This window comes from Vipera berus, assembly GCF_964194415.1.
Source record: "Vipera berus genome assembly, chromosome: 6".
In the NCBI taxonomy this organism is placed as follows: Eukaryota; Metazoa; Chordata; class Lepidosauria; order Squamata; family Viperidae; genus Vipera; species Vipera berus.
In genome coordinates this window covers 61,651,799-61,679,700 of record NC_138208.1, presented here as the reverse complement: position 1 = coordinate 61,679,700, position 27,902 = coordinate 61,651,799, and the positions used below count along the sequence as shown (strand labels likewise).

At 38.8% G+C, this 27,902-nt stretch overlaps 1 protein-coding gene across 21 annotated transcripts in view; it reads left to right on the top strand.

Annotated features, from left to right (window-relative positions):
- Positions 1-27,902, top strand: part of TNRC6B (trinucleotide repeat containing adaptor 6B) — a 131,654-nt gene that overhangs the window by 20,754 nt on the left and 82,998 nt on the right. For 4 of the 21 annotated variants that reach the window (XM_081330865.1, XM_081330868.1, XM_081330869.1 and 1 more), the window contains one exon: positions 4,056-4,123. The exons of 3 other annotated variants lie outside the window; for them this stretch is intronic. In XM_081330865.1, coding sequence (XP_081186991.1) covers positions 4,056-4,123 — 68 coding nt within the window. Of the gene's footprint in view, positions 1-585; positions 709-1,311; positions 1,391-2,237; positions 2,543-4,055; positions 4,124-4,483; positions 4,537-7,509; positions 7,585-8,860; positions 8,909-9,407; positions 9,544-12,023; positions 12,095-14,046; positions 14,125-27,902 lie in introns of those variants that run through there. 14 more of the 21 variants (XM_081330880.1, XM_081330883.1, XM_081330870.1 and 11 more) reach the window with 13 other exon arrangements.

The window sequence follows — 27,902 nt, the reverse complement described above, 5'->3', positions numbered from 1 at the left end:
ACTGGTCTTGCTCTTTTGTGTATTGTTTTCTTTTTATGCTCTCCCTGAAGCAATTTACTCTGCAGGAGTCAGTCTTCTGATTAAGTTTTCCTCCGTCTGCTCTCTTTCCCTGTGTCTTTCCTTCCTTCTCAAATGCTCTTACATATGGTATACTGTTTTGTTCTATATTCAAATATTTAAATGCTATCTCCTTAATTTAATTGAACCTTTCCTCTTGTCCTTCCCTTTTAACATTCTTTCTATGTGTTGAATATATTATAAACTACAGATAAGAAACTGTTGGAGTATATTTTGGTATATAATTTATATATAGTATCTAGCAGTTTTAGCACTTTTAAAATACTTACCATAATAAGTATCCAGACATGTTTATCATGTTTTTCTATGTACTTGCATATATAACAATTCCTTAAATGTTGGAATTTGCTTTTAAAATGAATTCAGATAAATTGGATTCTAATATTTATAACTTTTTAACATTTTTAACAATTTTCCCATCTGTTCTGTAAGAGTGGAGTTTAAAATTAGCCATCTTATGTTACACAACCAAATAATGTTTGTCTGCTGGAGATAAGAGCTTATCACTAAGTCCAGCAACAACTTAGACTTCAAAGCATAGCTCCTTATGAGTCTTGAGCGTTCTGTCAATACTTGGAGATGAAGAGGTGAGAGAAGTAGTAGCCCAATGAACTGTGTGAAAATTTGTAAGTAAGTACGTGATAGAATGGGAGTATTTATAAAGCCATTCATTGTTCAGAAAATGAAGAAATACTGTAATGTGTATTTGCTTTCTGGTTTCTAGTAATTCTCACATTTAACTGCATTTTCTTAAGCAGTCTACAACAGATCTGACTACTCTGACACATGTATTTCTTAATTGTTTTATTTCCATTTATAGATGGTGTGTAATCTAAAAATTACACTGGCAAAATTAACGACATTTATTTACATCATTAACATTTATGAAAGTGAATTGGTAAAACTTTGTGAACAAAGGGTTCAAATTAATTTTGTTCTATACAGTGAGTGTTCATGGGGTTCTATGAATACCATCTGGACAATCGTATGTCCATGGTGCCAGCAAATGCTGTGTTGTTGATGCCTGCAAAAAAGAAGATGGAAATTATTATTATTTTCTCTTGCTACTATTCCATCTCTTCAGAAATGTGTCAGTAAGGACACTACTGTGCTTTATTAAAAAACTGTCATAATCCGTCTTTAGCATTGCACTGTATGCTGTATGTCCATATTAGTTTGATTTAGTCAGAAAAGTTCTATTTCCCTTAAGACCTGTTTTTACATTTTGCTAAGATCTAGTTAAATGTGGAGTGGGATAGATCTTCATTGAAGTCTACAGGCAATTCCAGTTTTCTTTGAGCAACATAGTATGGTATGTAAAAATATTGACACTGACAAAATGGTATCAAAAGAAATTTCAATTTCTGTTACAAAATTGAGTGTAAACGTCTAAGATACACGTGAGGTGTCCTTACTTATTGACCATTTGTTCAGCAACTGTTCAAAGTTATAATAATGTTGAAAAAATAAATTTATGGTCCATTTATAACCACTTAGATTTTCACAATGTCTCTTAGTTATGATGGTGGAAACTAGTCAACCCTGTTGATACAGTGATTAACATGCAGTACTGCAGACTAACTCTGCCTACAGCCTGTAGTTTGATCTGACAGGGCTCGAAGTTGACTCCAAGGTTGGGAAAATAAACATCTAGATTGTGGTCAATATGCTGACATTGTAAAACTCTCAAGAGTGCTGTAAAGCACTATGGAATGATATGTCAATGTAAGTGCTATTGCTGTGATCACCATTGTAGTCAGTATGTGTTACCCTGTGCCTGACCTATAGGTTTTTCTTCTTTTTTAACCTCTTTCAGAGGAGAGAGATTGGAGAGAAAGGGATTACAAGTAAACTGCTCTTCTATACATTGAAAGCAGCATGATCGCACTGGAAGCTATGGGTGCATTTCAACAATTTTTCTCTTGAAACCTCTTTCTTTCCAATCTCTCTGCTCTGGGGGGAAGGGAGGAAGCAAGTGATTTCTATGGACAATTTCTTCTTTGCCTGACCTTTTCCCTCTGTTGGTATGATTACATTGTTTTCAATATGTAAAAGAACAGTTTACTCTCTCAAAGTGTCTTTTTCTCCAATCTTTCCATTTTATCAGGGAGGGGGAAAGAGTAATTTCTGCCTGCAGTCTCCTCCTCCTGACCCCCCTTTCTGTGCAGAGTATTGTGAAATACTAAGAAAACATATTTTCATTGTGGAACATCCATTTGGAGATGACTATAACAAATCTAGATAGACTGAATCACACAAGTGGAAGCAGTTGTGGCTACCAACTTCGCCACTAAGCAAAGCAGTCACTAAGTGTGAATGGCTTCAATTGTGCTTTATGGTTGAAAAGAAACAAGACTAATCAGTCTCTACTGCTCTTTGGAATACTCAAGTACCTGCTTGCAAGTAGATCTCAACTTACAACCAGTTGCTTAGCAACCGTTTAAAGTTATGAATGCCTCAAAAGGTGATTATGACCCAGTTCCAAAGTTCTGAGAAGCTCCCCATGCTGTCATATGACTGCATTTCTGGCACTCTGCATTCGGTTCACATTTACAGCCATTTGCAACATCCCACAGTCACAAGACTGCAATTTTCTATTTTCTTGTTAAAAACTGTGATTTACTTCCATTATCTTTTGGCAAAAACAACCTAGAGTGAACAGTGGGTTCATTTAATGATCATTCCAAAAAATGAAAGATTATAAAATTTATGTCGGTCACATAATGACCTTTTACAATCAACATGACTTATGACTGTAATGGACAGGCTATGTTATGATTGTAAATTGAATCATGTACCTGTACATGTAGGAAAATGTAACAACCACATGACTGTAAGGAATATAAATCCTACCATTCACCAGCATTCAGTTAGAACTGAGGATGGTTTTTGGATGAGTAGCGAAACATCTTCAAGAAAAAAAAAGTCCAGTTGCATTTTGAAAAAACACCTTTGGGACAATCATGTCCTAGATGATTGAGAATCTCCATAGATATGTACATGACACCTGTATTGTTTTGATACACTTTGAAAGTAATGCAGTCATGTTGGCAGCACAGGGCCGGGAGTTGCGGGCACACTATGCAAAAATCTTACAGTACTCTTGAAATCTCTTCTCCAATCTCTCAGTTTGGGAGGTGGGAGGAGAGAAAAAAATGTAAGGATTTTAGGAGACAATCTCTCCTTTGCCTGATTATTTCCTACCTTTGTGGAGCAGAGAAATAGTAGAGAAAGGGATTGCAAGAGAGAAAGTTGTTTGCTTTTGCACACATCAAAAGCAACATGATTACACATTATACAGTAAATGCATTTTATATATTTACTCCTGATGCATATTAATATCAGGGTAAAAGTTTGGCTCTTCCTTTACATAATATTCCCTATTCCAAAGAATGTTCTATATAGAAAACATTCAGAGTAGTCAATCTTAGATATTAGTGCAGCTTGGTCTACTAGAATGTGGAACTTGATCACATAGCATTTGCAAAGAAAAAGATTTAATTTTTTTATAAAGAAAATGATTTTTGTCACTTGTCACTTCTTCTTGTAGCCTAATCCATTTCCATACAGTCTTTTTGTAAATAGTACCATTCCATCTTTGTTTTTTATATTTTTCCCAGACCTCCACTTAACTGTTGGTTTGCCCATGCTCCTTCTCTGTTGGGTATTGCTAAGGGAGGTAATAGTTGCTGCAACAACAACAAAAAGAACACCTTCCTTATAATGGAAAACAATGTAATTCTATATCCATTACTTTAAAATATTCCTCATTATTGGCTGTATCATCTATCAACATAACTAAAACCATGTATGATATTGGTATAATGACTGTTGGAGTGGATCTTGTTAAACTGAATTAACAGTCTTTCGAATGGGGTAACGTATATATGCAATAACTGACTGACAAGGAAGAGGGACACATAGGACAGCATGTATTTTGCTTCATCCGTGCTGACCTACAATGCTTGCCTTCGCAGATGGAACATGAGGATTTTGTAATGGAAGGGCATGGCAAGACTCCACCTCCTGGTGAAGAAAACAAACAGTGAGTCATGTTTATTTAAAAAGGGAATAGAATATGATACAAAGCACTTGTGAGTAAACATGGATGAACTCTTACTTCCTTTTTAAGGAATTCACTATTTAGCTATTTTAATGTTAAACTTAAACTGCTAGTATATGCAATTTTAAACATATTTTCCAGGAAGTAAGTATCATTGAACATGATGGCTTACTTCTGAGTAAGCCTCAGATTTGGAGCAAACCATCAAAAGGTGTTTTGATGGATATAGTCTGATAGTATGGTGTACTGCCAACAGCACTGAAAAGCTGCCACCTTTTTGCAAAAAGAATTGCAGTAGTATACAAACGTAAGATCTCTATTAATGTTCTATATTAATCTCAGGTGCATTTGTTATGAAATATGAGTCTTAGCATTTCAGTCCTCAACAAATAAAAGTAAGTACTATTATATGCACTAGGATCTGTAATTAAACTATAGTGTTACTCTGCAGCAGTATACTATGGTCTAATGAAAGTGCATAAAGATCATAGTGAATTACTTTAAATAATGCAGTTAAATTTAATTGTTATGGGATTTTTTTCTTTTGACATATTCTGTAAACCAAATGGTATTGATTTATTTAAGAGACTCCCAGTACTGCATCATGAAACAACTGTTTTAAGGTAGTTCACAGCAATTCTTCAGTACTTTTGTTATCATTATCTTAAGACTTGACTGAATGAATTTCAGATCAGTGTGAGCTGTGGTGTGGTGACATTCTCTCCTCTGACCTCTCACAGTCCAAAATCCACTTTCTTATATATTCCTTTTCCATCAATTATATTGGTCTCTAGTTTCCCATAGGATATGGAGTGTTTTGTTAATGAAATTTATGCCTTCTAGGTATCTTTACTACACTCTTTTTTATCAATCCACACTTTTAGTTTCATGTGAACTGAAATTCACTGAATTAAAAACTGTTGTGTGTTAAAAATATCTGAATTACTGATACTGATGAAAGAATTCTGCTACATTGTGACAAGGTTATGTAGCGTTAATATAAGTATGTAAAGTTATACATACAACTTTAATAATTGCCTATATGTTTACTTTGACTGCTTTCTGTTTGACCAGAAATGTCATAAAGGTCTTACAGTATATAAATATAAACTTAATTTGTTTGGCTTATGAAACAAGAGCGCAAAACTCATAAAACCAAGATCTGAAGACCATTATTTGTACTTTAAGAGCAAAATTATATTGAAAGAACTGGTATAATTTTTTTATTAATTCATTCAGAATTCACACTTACATTGCTGCCCTTTTACCTTAAAATAGCAGACTTAAAAGAGGTTACTCCCATTTTTTTCTTTGCAACAAACTTGCTAGACAGATGTGGTTGAAAGAGAATGGTAGACCTTAAGGTCTGGATGGGGAAGATGAACCTTATTCTTTGATCAAAGACTCAAATTGTAGACCTTACACAACACTATTTCTGTTTTTCAGTCTAAAAGTTCTTCTTTTGAAGCAATGATTAAGCATTTTAAGATAATCTCTCCTCCAACAATAATATAAATTATACTTTTTCTATACTTACTACAAACTATTTTAATTACAATCAGCAGGACAATTTCTGTGTTTTCTTTTTCAATATAATAGGCTTGTTTTAGAAACTTAATTGCTTCAAAGCACAATCTGGAAATATGTATCTTCCAAACAATATTATATACATACACATACATACATACATACATACATACATATCCCGCACATGCGTGCTAGTCATTTCCATCTCTAGGGGCCGGTGCTCATCTTCGTTTCAAAGCCAAAAAGCCAGCGTTTGTCTGAGGACATCTCCGTGGTCATGTGGCCGGCATGACTAGACGCCAAAGGTGCACGGAACGCTGTTACTTTCCCACCGTAGTGGTCCCTATTTTTCTACTTGCATTTTTACATGCTTTCAAACTTGACTGAATGAATTTCAGATCAGTGTGAGCTGTGGTGTTGTGACATTCTCTCCTCCGACCTCTCACAGTCCAAAATCCACTTTCTTATATATTCGAACTGCTAGGTTGGCAGAAGCTGGGTCGAGTAACGCGCTCACTCTGCTATATGGCACTCGGGATTCGTCCCGCCAAACTGCCGATCTTCTGATCGACAAGCTCAGCGTCCTAACCCACTGAGCCACCGCGTGCACGCACACACACATACGTGTGTACTAGCACAACCATGGATTCATGTCATACCTGGCATATGCAGAAATTTTTACTGAAGACCATTCTGTTTCTCAGTATTTATCTTTGGAAAATACTGTTTTCTCCTCTTCTCCTTCTTCCAAAATTGCCTTCAGGTGAAGTGCAACTCTTGTTAACTGACATACCTACTCAATTTTTTAATTTAATTTATTAGGTTACGGTTCTGCCTTTATTGTATACAGCTCAAGGCAGTGTACATAATGTTCCTGTCTATTTTCCTCATAATGACAAACCTGTAAAGTGGAAGTGATTTGCTATTATTTTCCCAAAATAATCTATCACCTAGTTTTTCCCGGTAGTTCCTCTCCATATGCTAACCAGATCTGTTTCTGTTCGACTTTCTAGATCAGGGATCCCCAACCTGTGGTCCGTGGACCAGTACCGGTCCATGGCATGCCAGCAACCAGTCCGCACAAACAAAGCCCCATCCACGAGATGCAGGCAGCATACAATACCACGCACTCCCCCCTAGTTTGCAGAAAAACCTCTCTCCACAGAACCGGTCCTTGGTGCCCAAAAAGTTGAGGAACTCTGTTCTAGATCATCTAAGATCAGTTGAATCCTACAACATGCTGATATTGTCTACTGTTAATTAAAAAGTTGTTGGAAGTTTTATTATGGGTACATTATGCTTTCTTGCTTTATTTTCCTAAATCTGCCAATAGTTATCTGCTACAAGAGCAACTTCTGAGCCATAGATAGATAGATAGATAGATAGATAGATAGATAGATAGATAGATAGATAGATAGATAGATAGATAGATAGATAGATAGCATCTTCATTCTTCCTATGAGAATTCTTGTAACATCAATCCTATTCTCTTTATGGCTTTTTTCTGCTTTTAATAACAACAAAAAATCAGTGCCTTGCTGTACAGTGCAAATTCCCCCCTCCCTTTTTTAAAAACATGCTCTTCCCTTTAGGCTTTCTGAAAATAAATCAGCTACAGATGAGTTCTATGATTACATGTGTCTACAAGAAGATCTACATTGCCTCAGTCTATTTGAAAGGGCAAAAATGCTGATTGTACACTTGGGGGGGGCATAGACTTTCATCTCCTAAAACACCATTTTCACCTTCCTCTTACTAAAAAACATGGTGATGTTGGTATTTCCCAAGTTAAAGCTTATCTGTTTGTCTTGTCTGTTTCTCCAGATGAAGGCTGTGTAGAATATTTTTTATTAGAAGAAAAATGTGTACACTATCTAGAAACAGGAATGTACTTCTCCATGGCTTGTGAGCAACAGGTATAGCCTTGAGGAAAATTTTCAAGTGATCATAGTAGAAATAAAATATCAATCACACATAGGAATCATAACCTAAGGTTCCAGTGAAAGTTTTGTAAATCATTTAAGGAAATTAAGATTTTGTCTTAGCTTGTTCTGCTAATTGACTTACATCCTCAGCTTGCCAAAGGTCAGATGTAGTAGTCCTTGGTCCCAAAAAAATGGCACACCCGTGGTTTACTTGAAACAATAATTATGGTCAAATTCAAACTTCCTTGTGAAATTGGCTGCATTGAATTGGATGAAAGTAATACAACTTGGTCCTCTCTAGATATAGATTGCAAGAGTTACAAATAAGACTGGAACTGTTTTCAGCCGAAAACTGAAGCATCTGGCAACAATAACCCTAGGGATATTTTGTGACTCTATATAATATAATAAAAAATGAGAAAGGGGAGAAAAACTCAGTGCTAGTTTAAAAATGAGATATTTTGTGTTAATCTGTTAAAATTAAGTATTCATTCCCTGCAGCTGCTAACCATCTACAATAATATGTGTAGTATATAAATTCCTTGGGTTTTTTTATCAGATTTTTGATAGGATGGTGAACTGAATTTTTAGTTCAGTCATTTAGATAGAGAACGAATGAGGATTGAATCACAAATATATAGAGTTGAAGAATGAGATAAGAAGAAAGGGAAAATACAGTAAAGCTATAGTAGGATGGATGATGAGCTCCTTAGAGAAATGTTTACAGAAGTAAAAGGCAGTGTATCAAGCAGTATGTGGACATGCTAGAAGCACGGTTAAATAAGTATGAAGAAGAACAATAAATATTGGTGTAAAAACTAGGTTTTATATATTTTTCCCTTGTATTTCATTTACTACTGTTATTCTGTTCTTTGAATAATGTTTTTGATTGATGGGATTAGCCTGATGGTGTGTATATCTCATGAAGCTTTTTAATATTTTAACTGCATATGTTAAAAGGATTGTACTAATATTTTTAAAGCAAGTTTGATATTACTTCAATATCCATTTGTAGTAGTTTAATCTGACTGCAAAGCTGTTTGTCCTGATTAGAATTAATCAGACCTCTTAAGTATTTTTAGATTGAACAAGCATAAATTGAAATAAATGTTTTATCTGCATTGTAGGCCTCGTTCAAAGCTGCTGTGTTGTGGAAGCAAATGCTGGAAATACAATTTCTTTGGTTTTGGTTAACATGAATTATAGCATTTTATAACTGTATTGCAATTCTAATAGTAAAGTATATCTTTTCTTCCTAATATGAAAGGCTACATGAGAGCAGTCGTTACATGGTGAAACAGTTTTAATTTTAAAGGTCTGAATACTTTACTGTTTACGCATAGTAGCTAGCTTGGCCTAGACAGTTATATCTCAAGCCAAAATCCATGGAAACTGGTTCATAGCAAAGCATAACTGTTTTCATATGCTGCCCACACCAACCAATAACCACTTATTTGCTTGCTTTCAGCTGCACTAAAACTCTTCTTTCTTTTCTTCTTTTTTTTGGGGGGGGGTTAGGGGAGACCAAAGTGAGTCTATTCTTAAATTTATTTTTCTATAATGCTGTTTAGATTAGATTGCTCAAACAGAATTGTGCTTATTTTGTTTTATGTAAGGTAAACACTTATTTTTGAAAGTTTCTCTTGATTTCTGAAGTTTGCATTTTGTGGCTTCTCAAACAAGCATTTCTAACTTTAGAAATCTCTCCATTGTTTGGCTTCGCTGCTCCAAATTACAAGAAAAAAATCCTGAATAATATATATATATAGGTGCCTTTTCCTAGAGATACATATACAGTTTTTAAAGTAAATGTGTGTGGTGTTTTATATAAACTTGATTGATTTGATTGATTGATTATCTGCCTTTAGGTCTTTTTTTTTGACTCCTAGGAATCATGTAGATGGACAAATCCCGATCATGTGACCACAAGACACTGCAACCATTTTAAATGTGAGCCAGTTGCAAGCACCCAAATTGCAATCAAGTGACTATAGGTGTGGTTCAATGGTTGTAACTTTGAGGACAGGTCATAAGTCACTTTTTGCACCATTGTAAATTCCAACTGTTGTTGAATAGTTGTAAGTTGAGGGCTACCTGTATCTTCACCCCTTTGTATTATAATTCTGGGATAGATCTGTTGTCAATTGATGTGTGACTTATAGTAATTATTAAATCTTAGTCCAAATGAAGGACTCGAATCCTGAAACTTGTGCCTTTTCCAGAGCTTGCTTGCTTGCTTGCTTGCTTCCTTCCTTCCTTGCTTGCTTGCTTGCTTGCTTGCTTGCTTGCTTCCCATCATGTAGTCTGGAACACAAGGTTAGTTCAGTACCAGGCAAAAGGACTGTTTACTAATCCATTACATTTATTAAAGAAGCTAGGAAAGAAGAGTCAGGGATGATTAGTTGCAATTTGAGATAAAATGAAAGGCAGAGTTTACTGAGTTGATTATTGTGGACCCACAAGGCAGATTTCCAATTCTGTGAAGTAGAGTTGGGGTGGGGGGAATGAGTTTGCATTGGAGTGTAAAGGAATATTGTAGAATAAACATACTACAAAATACATGTTTCTAACCAGTGATCAGTTTCTAGAAATAGCAACTATTTCCAAGCATTTGAAATGAGCAGTATTGCTGAATGGGTGAGAAGAGAATTTTGAAGCATAAAAAGTATAATAATATTCCATACCAACACATCCAACAAAAAAGATGAACAAATAGGCATGAGTATTTCCAATATTAGCTACTATTTCTGTTGACTGATTATGGTTATTGTATGTTAATATCTAGGGACACAGTGGCTCAGTGGGTTAGGACGCTGAGCTTGTCGATCAGAAGGTCGGCAGTTTGGCAGGTCGAATCCCGAGTGCCGCATAACAGTGAGCGCCTGTTACTCGTCCCAGCTTCTGCCAACCTAGCAGTTCGAAAGCACGTAAAAATGCTAGTAGAAAAATAGGGACCACTACGGTGGGAAGGTAACAGCGTTCCGTGCACCTTTGGCGTCTAGTCATGCCGGCCACTTGACCACGGAGACGTCCTCAGACAAGCGCTGGCTCTTCGGCTTTGAAACAGAGATGAGCACCGGCCCCTAGAGTTGGAAACGACTAGCACGCATGTGCGGGGGAACCTTTACCTTTTTATGTTAATATCTACTGAATTTAATTGCAAATTTAGAACAAAAATATATCCTGTAGGAATATTTATTTATCCTTCCTCCACATTGTTACTGTACAGAATTTATGCAGCTGTTTCCGGGGGGTTCCCCCCCACTTTATAAAATGTCTTGCTAAAGGAACAGATTAGGGACAGATCTTCAGGAAGAACATCCATTTGGTTGCTAATAGTTGATAACTTGAGGGCATATAATCAAAATCAATAAAATGCCTTGTTGAATGGATGCTCTTAACAATGGCTTACAACAGTTCATTTAGTGACTGTTCAAAGTTACAAAAGCACTGAAAAAAATGACATGACCATTTTTCACATTTACAACTGTTGCAATATCCCCATGCTCACATGATCAAAATTCAGATGCTTGGCAAGTGGTTGCAGTGTCCTGGGGTTATGTGATCCCGTTTTGCGACCTTCTGACCAGCAAAATCAATGGGGAATCCAAATTCATTTAACAACCCTGTTATTAATTTAACAAATGCAATGATTCACTTAACAATTGTGGGAAGAAAAGTCGTAAAATGGAGCAAATTCACTTAACAAATGCTTTACTTAGCAACATAAATTTTGGGCTCAATTGTGATCATTAACTCGACTATCTGTATCTAGATTTTCCTAGTTCAATATTGTGTTTGCCAAATGAAGAGACACATTAGTAGATAGGCATGTTTTAAGTGAACCTGGTTTCAAAATGTTTCATTTACAAATTTTATTGTAGCTCATGATTTATTTCCTTAATTAAGAGACACTTGTGATAACTATATAGACCCAAGTACTTTGAAAATTACCTATAAAATAAATGTTACATAATTGCAAAAAAAGGAAAGGAGTTTATTAATCTAGCTGCTCAATAACATTTTTTCCAAAGTAGGATTGTAGGAAGATAATAGAGTATTCCACTAGCCTGAATTGACTGTGAAGGGCACTAAACAGTTAATTTGGTTAAATAAATTATAAAGCTATGCTAGTAATATTTCATCCTGTTTTTACGTATTCAACATGGATTGTGTAATTTCTATAATACTGCATGCTTTATTTTCAAATAGTTCTAAGCTGTTGTGTGCTATATCTAATTACAGAAGTGATATAGTATTACAGAATATATTTACTTATTACAGAAACTAAATTCTATTCACATAATCAGGAATTAACATTAAGTGTTTCTGTTAAGGAGTTTGTAATTCTAAATTTGCAAATATACCCTGCTTTTTATTTTAAACCAGTAGCACAGTATGCTGAAATTGCTTTTCCTTTTAATGGACAGGATGTGTAAGAATATGAATTGCAACAGTAACAAGCTCTAACTTTTCAGCATATTTTGGGATTAAATGACAGGTAAATAATATTGTTCCTTGCCAGACATTTTTACCTAGATATAGCCTGTATTTTCCATCCGTTTAAATGAAAAATAAAAATAGAAAAAGCGTGAATTGATTATTAATTGTAAGTTTAAAGGTTTCATTTGAGAGAAAATAATTTCAGCCTGTGGCCAATTTTTATTAAAACGTGGAGTTTTGTAGGGTATATTGCTGAGTAGTAGTAGCGTACTAGTTACACTTTGCACAAAGGAACGAAAGAAAAGTAAACTGCGTTCTCTATAAATTTCCTACCCTGTTCCTGATTGACAGTGTATGCTGGTCACATGATTCGTCTCTATTTGAAGGTCACAAAAACCTGCTTCCTTAATGGGGTGGAGAGAGAGAGAGAGAGAGAGAGAGAGAGAGAGAGAGAGAGAGAGAGAGGAAAGCCGAAGGGTGCGCGCAGTTGCGCGCTTCTGTGCGCGCGCGGCCGCGCAATCGCGATTGTGATCGAGTGAGTGAGTTCAACCCAAAATGGCCGACGGAGCTTGTGCTGGCTTTTGAACGTTTCAATTTGAGAAACTAGAAATATAGCAGAATCATTTTGAGATCTCGTCACTTCCATTTTTACCCCCGTATGCCTCAACTTGCTGGATTTAAGCACTGTTGCACTTTATGAGGTCAGTAGTTTATATGTGATTTTTGTGCAGATTAGCGTAGCTGCTTCATTTGATTTTGCAGCACGATGTTTGCCTCGCATAAGTGGTTTGATCTTGTTCAAATGCATTTGCCAGATCTAGGAGAAGATCGCTAAAAGGTATACGTGGCAAATTATGGAAACATTAAATGACTTTTAAAAGTCTTTTGAGTATAATTAGCTGAATGTGCTTAGTTATATTAAATCTTAAGAATCTCATCTGAGAGTTATGTTTTCTCTATTTCTTTACCTGGAAACATTCGTGTCTTTTGAGGCTTTTAACTCTGGTGCAAAAATTAGCATAAATTAAATGTGCTTATATTCTTTCTTGCTGTTATGATTGGCCAGGGAAGGGGGAGGTGCATATTTTTATAATGCTTTATATTCTAGGGATTCACAGAAATCAAGTAATGCAGCATTGCAGCTTTTAAAAGGGATTTGAAGTAATTAATGACACAGCTTGTGGGTTTTTCTGGAAGGGTCTTATGTTTCGGAATCTATCAGGCAAAATGTACCTAAATATTCTCTTGTGTCTGGGTTTATCCACACCCCAAAAATATAATTATTTTACTTCTCTTACATTTTGGATTGCAGTGGGAATCAAATGCTTGTTCCCTATAAACATGACAGAATTCAGAGGAAACGCTTGTTACTAGTTGGTCCTTGCTAGGAAAGGTTAAGTTTAAAAGTATCAAGGTGAAATACTAATGCAATTTAGATTAGTTTAAGAATATATTTTAGACAATATGCTATTGCAAGTGAAGTTTATATGGGAAGAAAAATGAGGCTTCCCAGCCCCAAACAGGTGTTTTTCTTAAATGAAATGTCTGTCTCTTTCCTCAAAGGGACCAGAACAATAGGCACTTTAAAATTTATTTTCTATGAAGGAAGCCGTTTCCTTTTTCATTGAGAGTGATATATAATGTATTTCTCTGGGTAGAACTGAATAGAGCAATGCACATTTTGATTGTCATACATTTCTCCCATTTTTCTGAAGGGCCTTGTATTTAATTTGTATCATGATAGTGTAAGATATAGGTGGGGCTAATCCTAATGATTCTACTGCAATTATCAGAATATTGCTTGAAATCTCATATTTTATACTAGCCCATGCAATGATATTAAATATCTATTATGTCACAAAACAAGGATCTTATTAAATTTTGAGCTTATTCCACAATTGCTCATATGTATGTTGAGTTTATATTGTGTGGAGAAAATAAAATCTGTTTTTGAAACTATTAGATTGAGAAGCACTCTATATTATATTGAAAGTGAATTTATTCTTTCAGGTTGTTATATTATAATGTGCTGACATGCAGGTGTATATGTGATTTACTCAAGAGAAATAACCTTGGTTTGGTTTGATGGTTAGTATATTAAGTATGAAATTGCAGTTTGTGTGCTTCTAGTATATGCCATACAATTCTGTATCACTAACTAGTGATGAAAATGGAATAAACCATTTGAAATACAATGTATGGAAGTGCAACAAAGATAATGGATACTGTTTTGAGCTAGACAAGTTATCACCCTAACAATTTAATTGTGTCATTTCTTTGGGAGAGATGCAAAAAACTGTGATCTGAGCAGTTAAGAATTTAAAAATGATGATTTGTGTATAATGGTAACTTAATATCATTTTGGTAAGCATACATTTTGGTTGGTTTAATACTTAAAAATGTCTTACTGCTAAGCAGAGGCTTTATAAATTTTATAGGTATAATGCAGAATAATTGGAAAAGCAGCTGACATTGCTGCAGAATGCTGTCAAAATACCTGGGACAGTTTGTCTACCATTGAAATCTATGGCTTCGGTACTGTGAATATCTAGATGCTCAATGAATCTTTTCCAAATTGAAATATATATTTCTCAGGAAATGTATGGCAAGGTCTTTTAAATAGATAGAGTTGGTCCACAGTCATAAGATGGAAGCAAATATGCATAATAATTAGTTATAATTAAATAAAAACGTTTCTAATGAGTGTTGTAAAAAGAATATAGAATAAAAAAATAGATTGGTGTCTGCTCCAAGGTCCTGATTATCAGTCATTCAGGTTCCTCAGAGATCATAATAGAAAATAAAAGTAATAGTGCTACTATAATATTGCTCTAAGTAATTAGTTTTCTGTGACATAGTATCTTTTGAACATTGAGGTTCCATTGAATTACCATGGGCAAACACAACAATTGTGGCTTCTTTCAAATTTCCCAAAGCCTTCTAACCAAAGGATTTTCATGCCTTTTTCCCCCTTGCCCCTGTTATCCTTTTAAATTAAAAAAAAACCACTCAAACTCTTTAGCCTTTCAGTAGAAGGAAGACTGATCAATTTAGTGATCTCTCTTTAGACTCTTTTTGTATATATAGTTTCAGCTTGCAATATTTGTTCAATAAATAATTCTAGTGCTATACAAAATGTTACTTCCTAGATTCTAGCATTTGTGATGACTTAATATCTGGGTTTAGCAGAATGCCTACAATGGATGTGTGGATTTAGTATTTCATTAATAATTGCATTTCATTTATTTTAATTATTGATAATGTTCCATTTTAAACATACAATTTTCCCTTTTATAATTTCCTGATTTCAACCTGGCAAAGTATTCTTGATGATAGTAATTCTTTCTGAGCAAGATGTGCTATAAATCAGCAAAATGTTATTTAAGAACTAGTGTAAACAAACTACCTTGATTCCCTTTTGTTTCACATTGTGTTAAAATATTGTGTTTTGAATACATTATTTCTTATTTATGTATAGAAAATTAGTTCAAATTCCAATAAAACTAAGATCTGTTCAAATTTAAAGGGGAATCGAATTTCTACAAAACCCAGAAACATTTAATTCTGGTATGTCAAAGAGCACACCAGTATTTCAGGTTAAAAAAGAGCGCTGGTTATCTGAATCAGTTTCAGTCTGGGTACAAGTCTGGTTTTGAGATGAAAGAGATTTGCTGGATACTAGTTGATATGCCACTGCCCATGTAGAATTAAGCCCAGTTTGTAAGTTCTTGATTCCTTACTATTGAAGTTGAGATGGTAGCAGTAGCCACAAGCACCTTTTTATTAAATATTATTTGCATATCAGTGGTAGCTTTATATAAAAAATACTTAGCTTTATATATCTATCTGCTAGAACCCAGTCTTGTTTACTATAATGTGTTTTTGTGTAGACTTGCTTTTGAAGGTATTTCAGAAATTTCAGCTGGAACATGAGGTATGTCAGGGGTCCCCAACCTATGGGCCGTGGCCCACTACCGGGCTGTGGTCACTGGGCCACGGGACAGTGCGCGCACTTACCCCCACTTGTGTTAGTGCCTGCAGACCCATTTGTGCATGTGCACAGGACTAACAGCTGTGGCTAGCACTGGTGCAAACAGGGCCACTAGTACACCCGTGGGTTGCACAGCCCGTTTGCACATGTGTGCAGGTGCTAGCAGTGGCAGCTAGCACCTGCACAAATGGGGCCGCTAGCCCCATGCAGGTGTGTGTGACCCTATTTCCACATGCATGTGCGCTCACACACAAATTTCCCAGCTGTTCCCTTTCCCTCTGGGCCTCCAGAGTGAAAAGGTTGATGACCTCTGTGGTATGGAATCTAGATGGTCAATCATTTTAGCTGATTTTGTATCAACTGCATGGGTTGGTGCTACAGTTCTGAGTCCCATTCAAAATACTGGATGTTTAATCCCTAAATGACTGGACCAGGTTACCTATCTACAATTTTCTTAAAAAGATTTCCATGGGTAGCAGGGTTTTTTTGTCTGTCATTAGAATCAATAGCATACTTCTTTAAGAATACCTTTCATGCTGTGGAATTTTCTTTAAACAGATTTGAACCTTAAATTGGTGTCATGATCAATTATGGAACTAAACTTTTTGCACTGCCCTATAAAACTTTATCAATAAAAATACTGTAGTTGAGATCCAAGCTAATAGATATATTTTAATGTACTTGTACTGACCTGAAATTTCCTTCTGAAATCAGTTAATTTTAAATACAAATTAATGCAATTTTTAAAGTGCAATTTACCCCAGTTATAGCTAATGTGTCAAAATGGTATTTTATTTTACCAGATTCATAGAAACAGGAAATATGGGACATATATTCTAAATATGCTTTCATAATACAAACCATTAAATTTCTAAGAATTTTAAAGCTTTGTTGCCTTAGCAAACTATACATTGCTTCTTATGTTGCATATCTTGATAGTATGAGCATTATCAAATTATTGCATGCATTTTGTTGACATTTAAAATTGTACATATATACTTTTAGTTGCAGGTATTCCACAGTATTAGGGAGATCAGTGTTAATGTACAGCTCATGCTTTTTGTAAATATTTTGCCTTTATTCCAACAAGGTTTCCTCAGCACAATGGTTCAAAAGTAGGCATTCACCAATATATTTTTTTTTTTTTTTTTTTTTTTTTTTTTTCTGCCCAAGATGGCGACGGCCGCAACTTAGGCTTCGGGCGCTCTTTGAGGGCTTTAAAGGATTTAGCTCGGGGAAGCCCACGGTATGTCGAGGCGATTCCGGGGGTGGGGGATCTAAAAACAGCTGTTGGGCGCTGTTTTTCTGCGGCGCTGATCCCCCCCCCTTCGAGCTAGCGGCTTTTGACATCTGCCGCCTGTCAACCTGCCGGCCCATGATGGCGCCGAACGCTGCTACGCTGTGAAACCCGAGATGTCAGCCCTGCTTTTTCATCTGCTGCTGGCCGAGGCGACTTCGTGCTGCTGTTGGCTGTGGCTACTCCGGGACTCGGGGGTTTCTAAAACAGCTGCTAAGCGCTGCTCTCTGTAGCGCTGAGCCCCCCCCCTCCGAAACAGCGTTTTGTGGATTCTAGCGAGCGGTGCCGAGAACTGTCTGTTGACTTGCTGAGCCTCATCATGGCGCTGAGCGCTGCCACGTCGTGAACCTCGGGCGTCTGCTTTGTTTCCATCTGCTCGCGGGCTGAGGCAGCTTTGGGGATTGGGGATTGTTGGAACAGCTGCTGGGCGCTGCTTTTCCTGACGCCGAGCCCCCCCCCCAACCAGCGGTCTGCTGATTTGAACGAGCAGCGCTGAGAATTTCCTGCCGACCTGCTGAGCTCCGTTATGGCGCCGAGCACTATTATAGCACCGGGAAGCCCGGGATGTCTTGCCTGTCTTCCTTCCTCTGCTTGCTCGTCGTGGATACCCTCTGTTGTTGGAGGGGCAGCGGCGATGATCCCACCGGACGGAGATTCTTCTACTACCATTGGCTGGCTGGCACCGTTTTCTGCGGTGCGGAGCCTCCTCTCCTCCCGGATGGTGGTTGCAGACTGTGGGCCTGGTCATCGGCCTCGGCGGACATGCTAGCGAACTTTTTTATTCAATATAGCTGCTGGGACTACCTCTTTCCTCCGTTGGAGATGGTTTGGACTGGCGGACGGGCATTGACTGACGGCGCTGATTGGCGGTGTGAGGATCAACAGAGGCTTGGCCTCCCTGTCCTTTACTTTTTGCTGCCTGGCAGGCGTTATGACTGACTCCGTACCTGATGGGAATTAAGATCTCCCTATTGATAGTCCAATGTGGACGGGACCGAACCGTGGTGGGAGGACGGTTTTGGACTGGTCAGCGTCCGCCTCACTGGTGTGAGAGACCAGTTGGGGTGGGCCTGGCTCAGGATCCCCTTTTTCTCTCTCTGCTCCAGTCAGATGCCTCAGCCGGAGTGAGAGGACGGCTGAGGTTGTCTTTTGGATTTCCATCTCAGGTGAGAGCTGAGATGGCTTTGCAGATTGAGAGATACGCCCACTGGACTTTTTTTTTTCTCCATCTATGTACCATCAACGAGCGATCCTCTGGATATATTAGTAACATCGGCCCTGAGAGACTATTCGAGCACAATATGATCTATCGTTATTCCGAAGCGGATTTGTATGCCCTTAGGGCGGTTTCTGCCTCATGGGCGCGACCTGTCGCCTGTTTCCATACTCCCCTTAATGACGGGTCCAAGCTTTGGGACTCCGAGAGGTGGTTGGGCTTGGACGGGGGCCTCGAGTTAAGACGCGCTAAGAGGCCCCTGATAAGATTCTTAGCCGGTTATTTTAAGAGGTTAGGGAGGGGGAGGAAGGGGAGGGTGGGGAAGGAATCTGTAACCGGCACTCAGTCTGGACCTGTTAGAGGTCCCGACGGGATGGGGTCGGGGGAGGTGGCTGCTGGCGCTGGGAATGTGGGGGTGGGGCATCGAATCCCCACGGCGATAGGGTATGGCAGCAGGTGTTTGCGCGGAGGGCCATATCAACATCTGGGATCGCGCCCCCGCTATCTCCGAGCGGTGGCGCGCTCCGACCCTCCGGTTAGCACCCTCCTACCCGGGGATGAGGGTGATCAGGCCCCTGAGCTCAGGTTGGTCTATTTTAACGCTAGATCCGTAGTTAACAAAGCTCCCCTCATCCGTGATCTGATCGAGGAGGAATGTGCGGATCTAGCGTGCATCACGGAAACTTGGTTGGGTTCGGAGGGAGGGGTGCCTCTCACCGAGTTATGCCCGCCAGGTTTCCGGGTGCTGCACCAGCCACGGGCTCAGGGCAGGGGTGGTGGGGTGGCAGTGGTTATTCGGGAGACTTTGTGTCCCCGGGAGGCCACCATTGTCCAGATGGCCGGGAGTGAATCCCTCCTCTTGAGATGTGGTCCTCGGGTTCAGTTGGGCTTGTTGCTCACATACCTGGCGCCCAGCTGTGTGGCAACAGCCCTGCCTGAGCTGCTCGACACCCTCTCAGAGTTGGCGGTGGAGTTCCCCAGGCTTATAGTCCTGGGTGACTTCAACCTGCCATCACTGGGGGGGTCGTCGGAGTTAGCTCGGGAGTTCATGGCTTCCATGACAGCCATGGGCCTGACCCAGGTTATTGAGGGCCCTACTCACGAGGGGGATCATACTCTCGACCTGGTGTTCCTGTCTGGACAGTGGTTGGATGATCTGGGAGGGGGTTCTCCGTCCATCACCCCTCTGTCATGGTCAGATCATCACCTCCTGAGGCTGGTTTTCCGTCATGCCATCCCCCGCCGCTGGGCGGCGGAACCGACCAGGTGGTTCCGCCCCAGGCGCCTAATGGACCCGGATCGGTTCCAGAGGGCGCTTGGGCCGATACCTATCACCCTTACCCACAGCCCAGTCGATGCTCTGGTGGAGGCCTGGGAAACGGCTGCCACCAGGGCACTCGACTGTGTTGTACCCATGCGACCTCTGACTCGGCGCAGATCCCGTTGGGCTCCATGGTTCTCTGTGGAGCTCCGGGAGATGAAGCGTCGGAGACGAGGTCTAGAGAGCGGTTGGAGATCCAGCCGATCCGAATCCGACCGATTGCAGTTAAGAACCTTCATAAGGTCTTATCTTGCGGCGATAAGGACGGCGAAGTCTAATTACTTTGCCGCCCTTGTCGCGTCCGCAGATAATCGCCCGGCCGCCCTGTTTAGGGTGACTCGCTCCCTCCTTAACCAGGAGGTGAGGGAGGATCCCTTGCAGGGACGAGCCGAGGAGTTTAGTCATCATCTGACGGACAAAATCGCTCGGATCCGGACCGGCTTGGACTCTGACTGGGCAGAGTCTGATGTGGAGGAATCAGGCGGTCTTGAGCACGCTATCTGGACTGAGTTCGACCCTGTTTCCCCTGATGATGTGGACAGGATCATGGGGAGACTGAGCTCCACCACCTGTTTGTTGGATCCGTGCCCCTCCTGGCTAGCTTATGCGGCTCGGGAGGGAACACGAGGCTGGTTCCATGCAGTGATAACTGCTTCTTTGAAGGAGGGTGTCTTCCCTGCCGCCTTGAAGGAGGCGGTGGTGAGACCCCTCCTCAAGAAGCCTGCTTTGGACCCGGCTGTTTTAAACAACTATCGTCCAGTCTCCAACCTTCGCTTTCTGGCGAAGGTTGTTGAGAGTGTGGTGGCGCATCAGCTCCCTCTGTTCCTGGAGGAAACTGATTATCTGGACCCGTACCAATCGGGCTTCAGGCCCGGACACAGCACGGAGACGGCATTGGTCGCGCTGGTGAATGATCTCTGGAGGGCTAGGGACAGGGGTTGCTCCTCTGTCCTGGTCCTATTAGATCTCTCAGCGGCTTTCGATACCATCGACCATGGTATCCTGCTGCGGCGTCTCAGGGGGTTGGGAGTGGGAGGCACCGTCCTACGGTGGTTCTCCTCCTACCTCCAGGGCCGCTCGCAGTCGGTGTTGACAGGAGGGCAGAGATCCGCCCCGAGGTCTCTCATTTGTGGAGTCCCTCAGGGGTCGGTTCTCTCGCCCCTCCTGTTCAACATCTACATGAAGCCGCTGGGTGAGATCATTCGTGGTTTTGGGGTGGGGTATCACCAGTACGCTGATGATACCCAACTTTTTCTTTCCACCCCGAACCAACCCAGTGATGCCCTCTCCGTGATGTCCCGGTGCCTGGAGGCGGTCCAGGTCTGGATGGGGAGAAACAGGCTTCGTCTCAATCCCGCCAAGACTGAGTGGCTGTGCATATCGGCGTCTCGGGTTAGCCAAGTTATTCCACCTCTAATGATGGGGGGTGAGGTGTTACCCCCCGTTGATAGGGCTCGCAATTTGGGCGTCCTCCTGGATTCACGGCTCAATTTTGAAGATCACATAGGAGCCGTGACCAGGGGGGCTTTTGCACAGGTTCGCCTGGTGCGCCAGTTGCGTCCCTATCTGGACCGAGACGCCCTACGCACAGTCACTCATGCGCTTGTGACCTCCCGTTTGGACTACTGTAACGCTCTCTACATGGGGCTGCCCTTGAAGACCACTCGGAGGCTTCAACTGGTGCAGAATGCGGCCGCGCGAGTTGTAATGGGGGTTTCCCGATACTCCCATGTAACACCTCTACTCCGCGAGCTGCATTGGCTTCCGGTTGCCCTCCGGGTGAAATTCAAGGTGCTGGTTATCACCTATAAAGCCCTACATGGCCTGGGTCCGGGTTATTTGAGGGAACACCTGCTGCCGGCATCAAACGCCCTTCGCCCAGTGCGCTCCCACAGGGAGGGTCTGCTCAGGGTTCCGCCGGTGAGAGATTGCCGGCGGGTGACACCCAGGGATAGGGCCTTCTCAGTGGGAGCGCCTGCCCTCTGGAACCAGCTGCCAGTAGAGCTGAGGACTGCTCCCGACCTTCGATCATTCCGCCGGGGCCTGAAGACCTGGCTCTTTGAGCTCTCGGGCCCAGGCTGAGGGGAAAATTTTAACTGGGGTTTTAATGTACAGGGTGAATTTAATGCTTTTTAAATTGGTCTTAACTTTTGTATGCTTTGATTTTTAATTCCCTGTAAACCGCCCTGAGTCCTCAGGGAAAGGGCGGTATACAAATGCAAATATTAAATATATAAAATCTATGCAGTGTTACTCAACCTCAGCATTAAGATGTATGAACTTCAATTTCCAGAATTCTTCAGCTAGTATGCTGGCTGGGGAATTTTAAGAATTGAAGTTCACACAACGCTGCTGAGGTTGAATATATGGAATTAGAATTCTGTTCAATTGATCGATTGATTTAATTAAGAGACTTTACAGGCTATCCAACTCACTGTGACTGTATGGTTGATTGGTGATTGGATGCATCTTGAGAACTATCAATTGATTCTCAGGTGGGAATGGAGTTAGCTCTATTCTGATTGTTCCTCTGCGTTATGTATGGTTTGAATCAGGAGCTTGACTCAGTCTGTTAATGGTTTCTTTAACTGAGTGCTTTGCTTCAAGGAATTCTCTGACTGTTCTGCTATTTCTGTATTTTCCCAGTCAATATATGTTTTAATTTGATGGCGTGATTGAAGTTAGGTACTTGTGGTTTTGACTGTTGAACGTGCAATTTTTGATTTTGTGAAATTTATCCTCCTCATTTACTGACTACAATTTGTCTTCTAAATCGTTAAGTGAACATGTGACTAAGAGAAAGAAGCCTTGAAGCTCTCTGGTTGCCAAGCTCTTGGATACAGTTCTCTTGTATGACTATGACAGTGCTGGTTTCATGCCAGCCAATGTAGTCAGCACAGAAAATTTGGCTGTAAATGCACACATTATCAGAAATGATTTTTGATGATCTCTAAACAAGGTAGCTGCTAAACAAGTATAAAATTTGAGTATTTTTCTACTCTACACAGGATTCTTTGTAGAGTTTCAGGGAAGCAAGGACTATAGTGATAACTAGTGGCTGCAGTGATTTTTCAGTTCTTATTTTTGTTTCCTGGTGCATTTAAAACTTTCCATGATTATTTATTAGTATTATTGAATGTCAGTTGTCTGAGGATGAAAAAATATTAATATTAAAGGCTGGGAAATAATTAATACTAATTTCTCTTTGATTCATCTAAAGCAGTGGTTCCCAACCTTTTCTATATCCCGAACCCTTAGAACGCTTCTGATATATTCTTGCACCCCTTACAAAAGTTTGAAATAATGGCAACGAATTATGCATATACACTATAATTTTGAAATTTCTAAACCCAAGTTTTCGCACCCCCAGAATATCGTCTCGCACCCCAGTTAGGAACCCCTGATCTAAAAGAAAATAAACCAAAGTTAGCAAGATACATGGGAAACTTGTTTAACCTTTACCATGAAACAGAAAACTATTTAAAAGTTTTCTCCTTGTATTTCTGAATTATCAGTAAACATCCATAAAACAAGCACAGACTAACTTAATACAATAAACTTTATTGGAGAAGCAACATTTCTTCATTTATGTCCATTTATATTCATTGCCAATTTTAATAATTGATTTTGTTATCCCTATGCAAATCCCTTTGCCACAAATTAAATATAATAGCTTGTTTGTCAGGTGCAAATTTTTATATGAGGTTTAATCAGGAAATATGCCAGTTTTAAGATTAAGGCAGTCAATAATCAGTGAAAACCTTGGTTTATGTTTCAAGCCTTCTCAGTTCTACCACTTGTGCACTGGACCTCTGCATGACTTGGCTAATAAAGAGAGGTGCTTGGGCACTATCTATAAAGCTCTATATTAACATAAGGCCTGAATGTATAAGCAACTAGCTTTCCCCAATAGTTTCTGCTTGTCCTATCCAGACAACTAAGGAGTGCCTACTGAGGACCAGATACTGGGTGTCAAACTGCCAGCCCACGGGCCGGACGTGTCATCCAGAAGCCGTGTCCACCCCATTGCCGGCAATGGCGAAAAGGCTCCGATACGTTGCGTGATGTCGCGAGTTTGACATGTCTGAATTGTGGAGTCTACAATGCTCTCTGAGCTTGTTTTCTTGCAGACGCTTCATTATCAAAGTAGGTAACATCATCAGTGCTAGTAGGGAGTGGCGTTTGCTCTCATTTTATATTCGAATGGCTTGCCTTGTCAGTGTTGGTGGGTGTGTGGTTTTGGTTGGTCCTTGATTAGGCTGTTTACTATTAATTTGTTTCACAGTTTCTTGATTAGAGTATTGTTTGCTCCTTGATTATTTGCCTAAATCTTGGTATTAATCTCTGCTCATCTGGGTGCTGATTTCTGGTGAGGAGGACTTTTTGATGAAGTTGTATGGCTATCCATTTTGTTAGAAGATGTTGTATAGCTGATGTGTTTCCTTTTTCTAATGCTCAGGGTTGCTGTAGTGCATTTGTGCTCATCTAAATAGTGTTCTTACATAGCTTCTCTTGTGGCAAGTTGGGTTTTGAAGCACCTGGTTGATGTGGGTAGTTTTAAGGTAGATTTTGTTTCTAATTTGCCATCAATATCTCTGCTGATAAGGATATCCAGGAAGAGTAGCATGTTATTGTTTTCTTTTCCCATGGTGAATTTTATTCCTTTGAAGATGCTGACCATTTCATGTGTGTTCTCTGTTTGGTCCTTTATTATGACAAAAAAAAGCAACTTCCAGAAAAAGTGCCTGACTATTCAACCCTATATAGCCCAATCAACACAAGCTGTGAAAAGGATAACACTGCCATAACATCAAAAACATCTGAGAAAACAGCAAGGTATTATTACAATTAAATGACATTATTCTAATACACAACCAACTAAAATCCTCCAAAACATCCCAAGTAAATCAAAGACCCAGCAGCTCCAGTACAGTAATTAAAAAAAATCTGTTGTCAGGTCAATCCACCATCATCTACTCACTTTAAAAAAAAATGTTAACAGTAACCCCAAGTACAGAACCCTCTGTTAACAGTTTGTTATTGTATTTAACATGCAGAAAGTCCCCAAACAGCTTCTAATCTGGTATGAACTTAATCTAATCTATTGTCTCTAATCAATGCAGTTAATTAAACCATCTCAGCCACTTCATTCAGTGTTAACATACATTCTTTAACAGTTGGCATCCCTTTTTCTTTCAATCCTTGCAGCAGTCACCATATAAAGAAATAAGGTCCAAAACTATTTTTCTATTTGTCCATAATAACTACAAGAAAGCTTCAGGTTTCATTAGTATTTGCATTTTGAGTATTTTCTGTACTATTATGTTTATCCAATATGATTTAGCATATACTTACTTACAAGACCACCATATGTGATAAAATATATCTGGAGTTTGGTTACATTTCCGATAATCATTAGAAGTTTGTTTATACATTTTTGCCAGTTTGTCCAGAGTCAAATACCATTGAGACATCATTTTATAAAAAATTACTTTTCAACTGTAATTCAACATAAACTTTAAATTATTAGTCCATACATTCTCCTATTGAGCTAACAATATAACCAAAGTTTAACATTTCAGAGTTTCTTTTGGCAGTGGTAGATTGGCAGTGGTAGATTTTTTTCACATTTTAAATTGATAATCTTTTTTCTTTTTATTGAAAAGTTTTATAAAAAGTTACAATATAATCCCCTTCCCAACCCCCCCTAACCCCCCTCCCCCACTTCCCAAAGCTGATTACAGGGTTACAAATATATAATAATCATAATCTAACTAACATTAATCAACTATATAAAAAAACAAATACATAATACACTTTAACCCGCCTTTAACATAATTACCAACACTCTAAAATACCCAACTTCTAGAAAAAATTTAAATTATAACAATAACAATCTAAAATTTACTCATAAGCTAAATGGAACTTTTTAGTCCCATATTTTTTCTGAATATAATCTATCCATCTTCTCCAAACCGAAATGTATCTCTCTTGTGAATGATCTTTCAAGTAAGCAGAAATCTTAGCCATTTCTGCTAAGTTTGAAACTTTAAGCGTCCATTCCTCTATAGTAGGCAGACAATCCTTCTTCCAATATTGCCCTACCAGTAACCTCGCAGCTGTTATCAAATTCAGCATCAAATTAATTTCTTTAGTGTCACAGTCTGTAATAACACCCAATAAAAATAATTGTGGAGTAAACTTTATCTTTCTCTTAAAAATCTTTTGAATGTTCCACCAAATTTTAATCCAAAAAGCTTTTATATTTCTACAAGTCCACCAAATATGAAAATAGGTAGCATCCAAACTACCACATCTCCAACATTTGGGCTGTAAATTAGAATACATACAAGACAGCTTTTTAGGATCCAAATGCCATCTATAAAACATTTTATAAAAATTTTCTCTTAAGTTTTGAGCTTGAGTAAATTTTACATTTCTAACCCAAATTACCTCCCACACATCCAATGGAATCGGTTCTTGAATATTTTGAGCCCACTTTACCATACAATCTTTCACCAATTCCGTTTCCGAGTCCAATTCTATTAAAGCATTATAAATTCTCTATGTGCGCTCTAGTTTGATCTTTGATCTGTTTTACCAAATTTTCATCCATCAGCATCAAACCAACCTTCTGGTCTAACTTCCACCTAACTTGCAATTGAGTATAATGAAACCAAGACTACAATATTTTCTTGTTTTAGCTCGGCTAGTGACCTTAATTGCCAGTCACTCCCTTCCAATCTAAGTAATTGCTTATAAGAAGTCATATCCAAATTCACACCCATAGATACCCCCTCTATTGCGTGTCCAGGAATCCCCCAAATTGGTATTTTATAATTTAACTTATAATAATACTTTTTCCAAACACGCAATAAAGCACTTCTTAAAATGTGAGATTTAAAGGCCTTATCAACTTTTTTATCATAAATCAAATATGCATGCCACCCATATAATAAGTCCCATCCCTCAATATAAAGTATACTTTTATTGGTCAAATTAAGCCAATCACTAACCAGTGTTAAAACCACTGCATCATAATATAATTTCAAATTAGGCACTTTAAGTCCTCCTCTTTCCCGAGCATCTTGTAAAATCTTAAGTTTAACTCTCGGTTTTTCCCCCGCCCAGATAAATTTATTAATACCCTTCTGCCATTCATCCAAATTGGCATCTTTTTTCAAAATAGGTATCATTTGAAACAAAAAGAGAAACTTTGGTAAAACATTCATTTAACAGCTGAAATTTTTCCCAACAAAGATAATTGTAATTTTTTCCAATTATTTAAATCCTTTTGTACTTTTGACCATAACATCTCATAATTATTCTTATATAATTTCACATTAGAAGCTGTAATATATACCCCCAAATATTTAACCTTTTTCACAATTTTATAACCTGTCAATTTTACTAACATATCCTTCTCATTCATAGTCATATTTTTAGATAAAATTTTAGTCTTATTATTATTCACCTTAAAGCCCGAAACTTTCCCATATTGTATTATAATTTCCATCAAATCTACAACCGATTCAATCGGTTGAGGTAGTGTAACAACCAAGTCATCTGCAAATGCTCTTAACCTATAATCATTCTGTTTTATTTTTATTCCCTTTATTTTAGTTGATTCCCAAATTTTAATCAATAAAATCTCCAATGTTAAAATAAACAATAATGAGGGGACACCCTTTGTCTTGTACCTTTTTCAATTTTAAATGCATCTGTTAATCCCCCATTAATTATAATTTGCGCCAATTGTTGTTGATATATGGCCTTAATAGATTGCAGAAATTCATCCCCAAAATTCATCTTTTCCACAACTTTCAATAAAAATTGCCAATTGAATTGATCAAAAGCTTTTTCAGCATCCAAAAATATCAATGCCGCATGGACTTGGTTATTCTTATCCAAATACTCAATTAAGTTAACTAATTGTCTTACATCATATTTCATATATCTTCCAGTTATAAATCCAGACTGATCTGTATGAACCATCTGTTTCAAAACTAACATTAATCTATTTGCCAATATTTTTTAAATT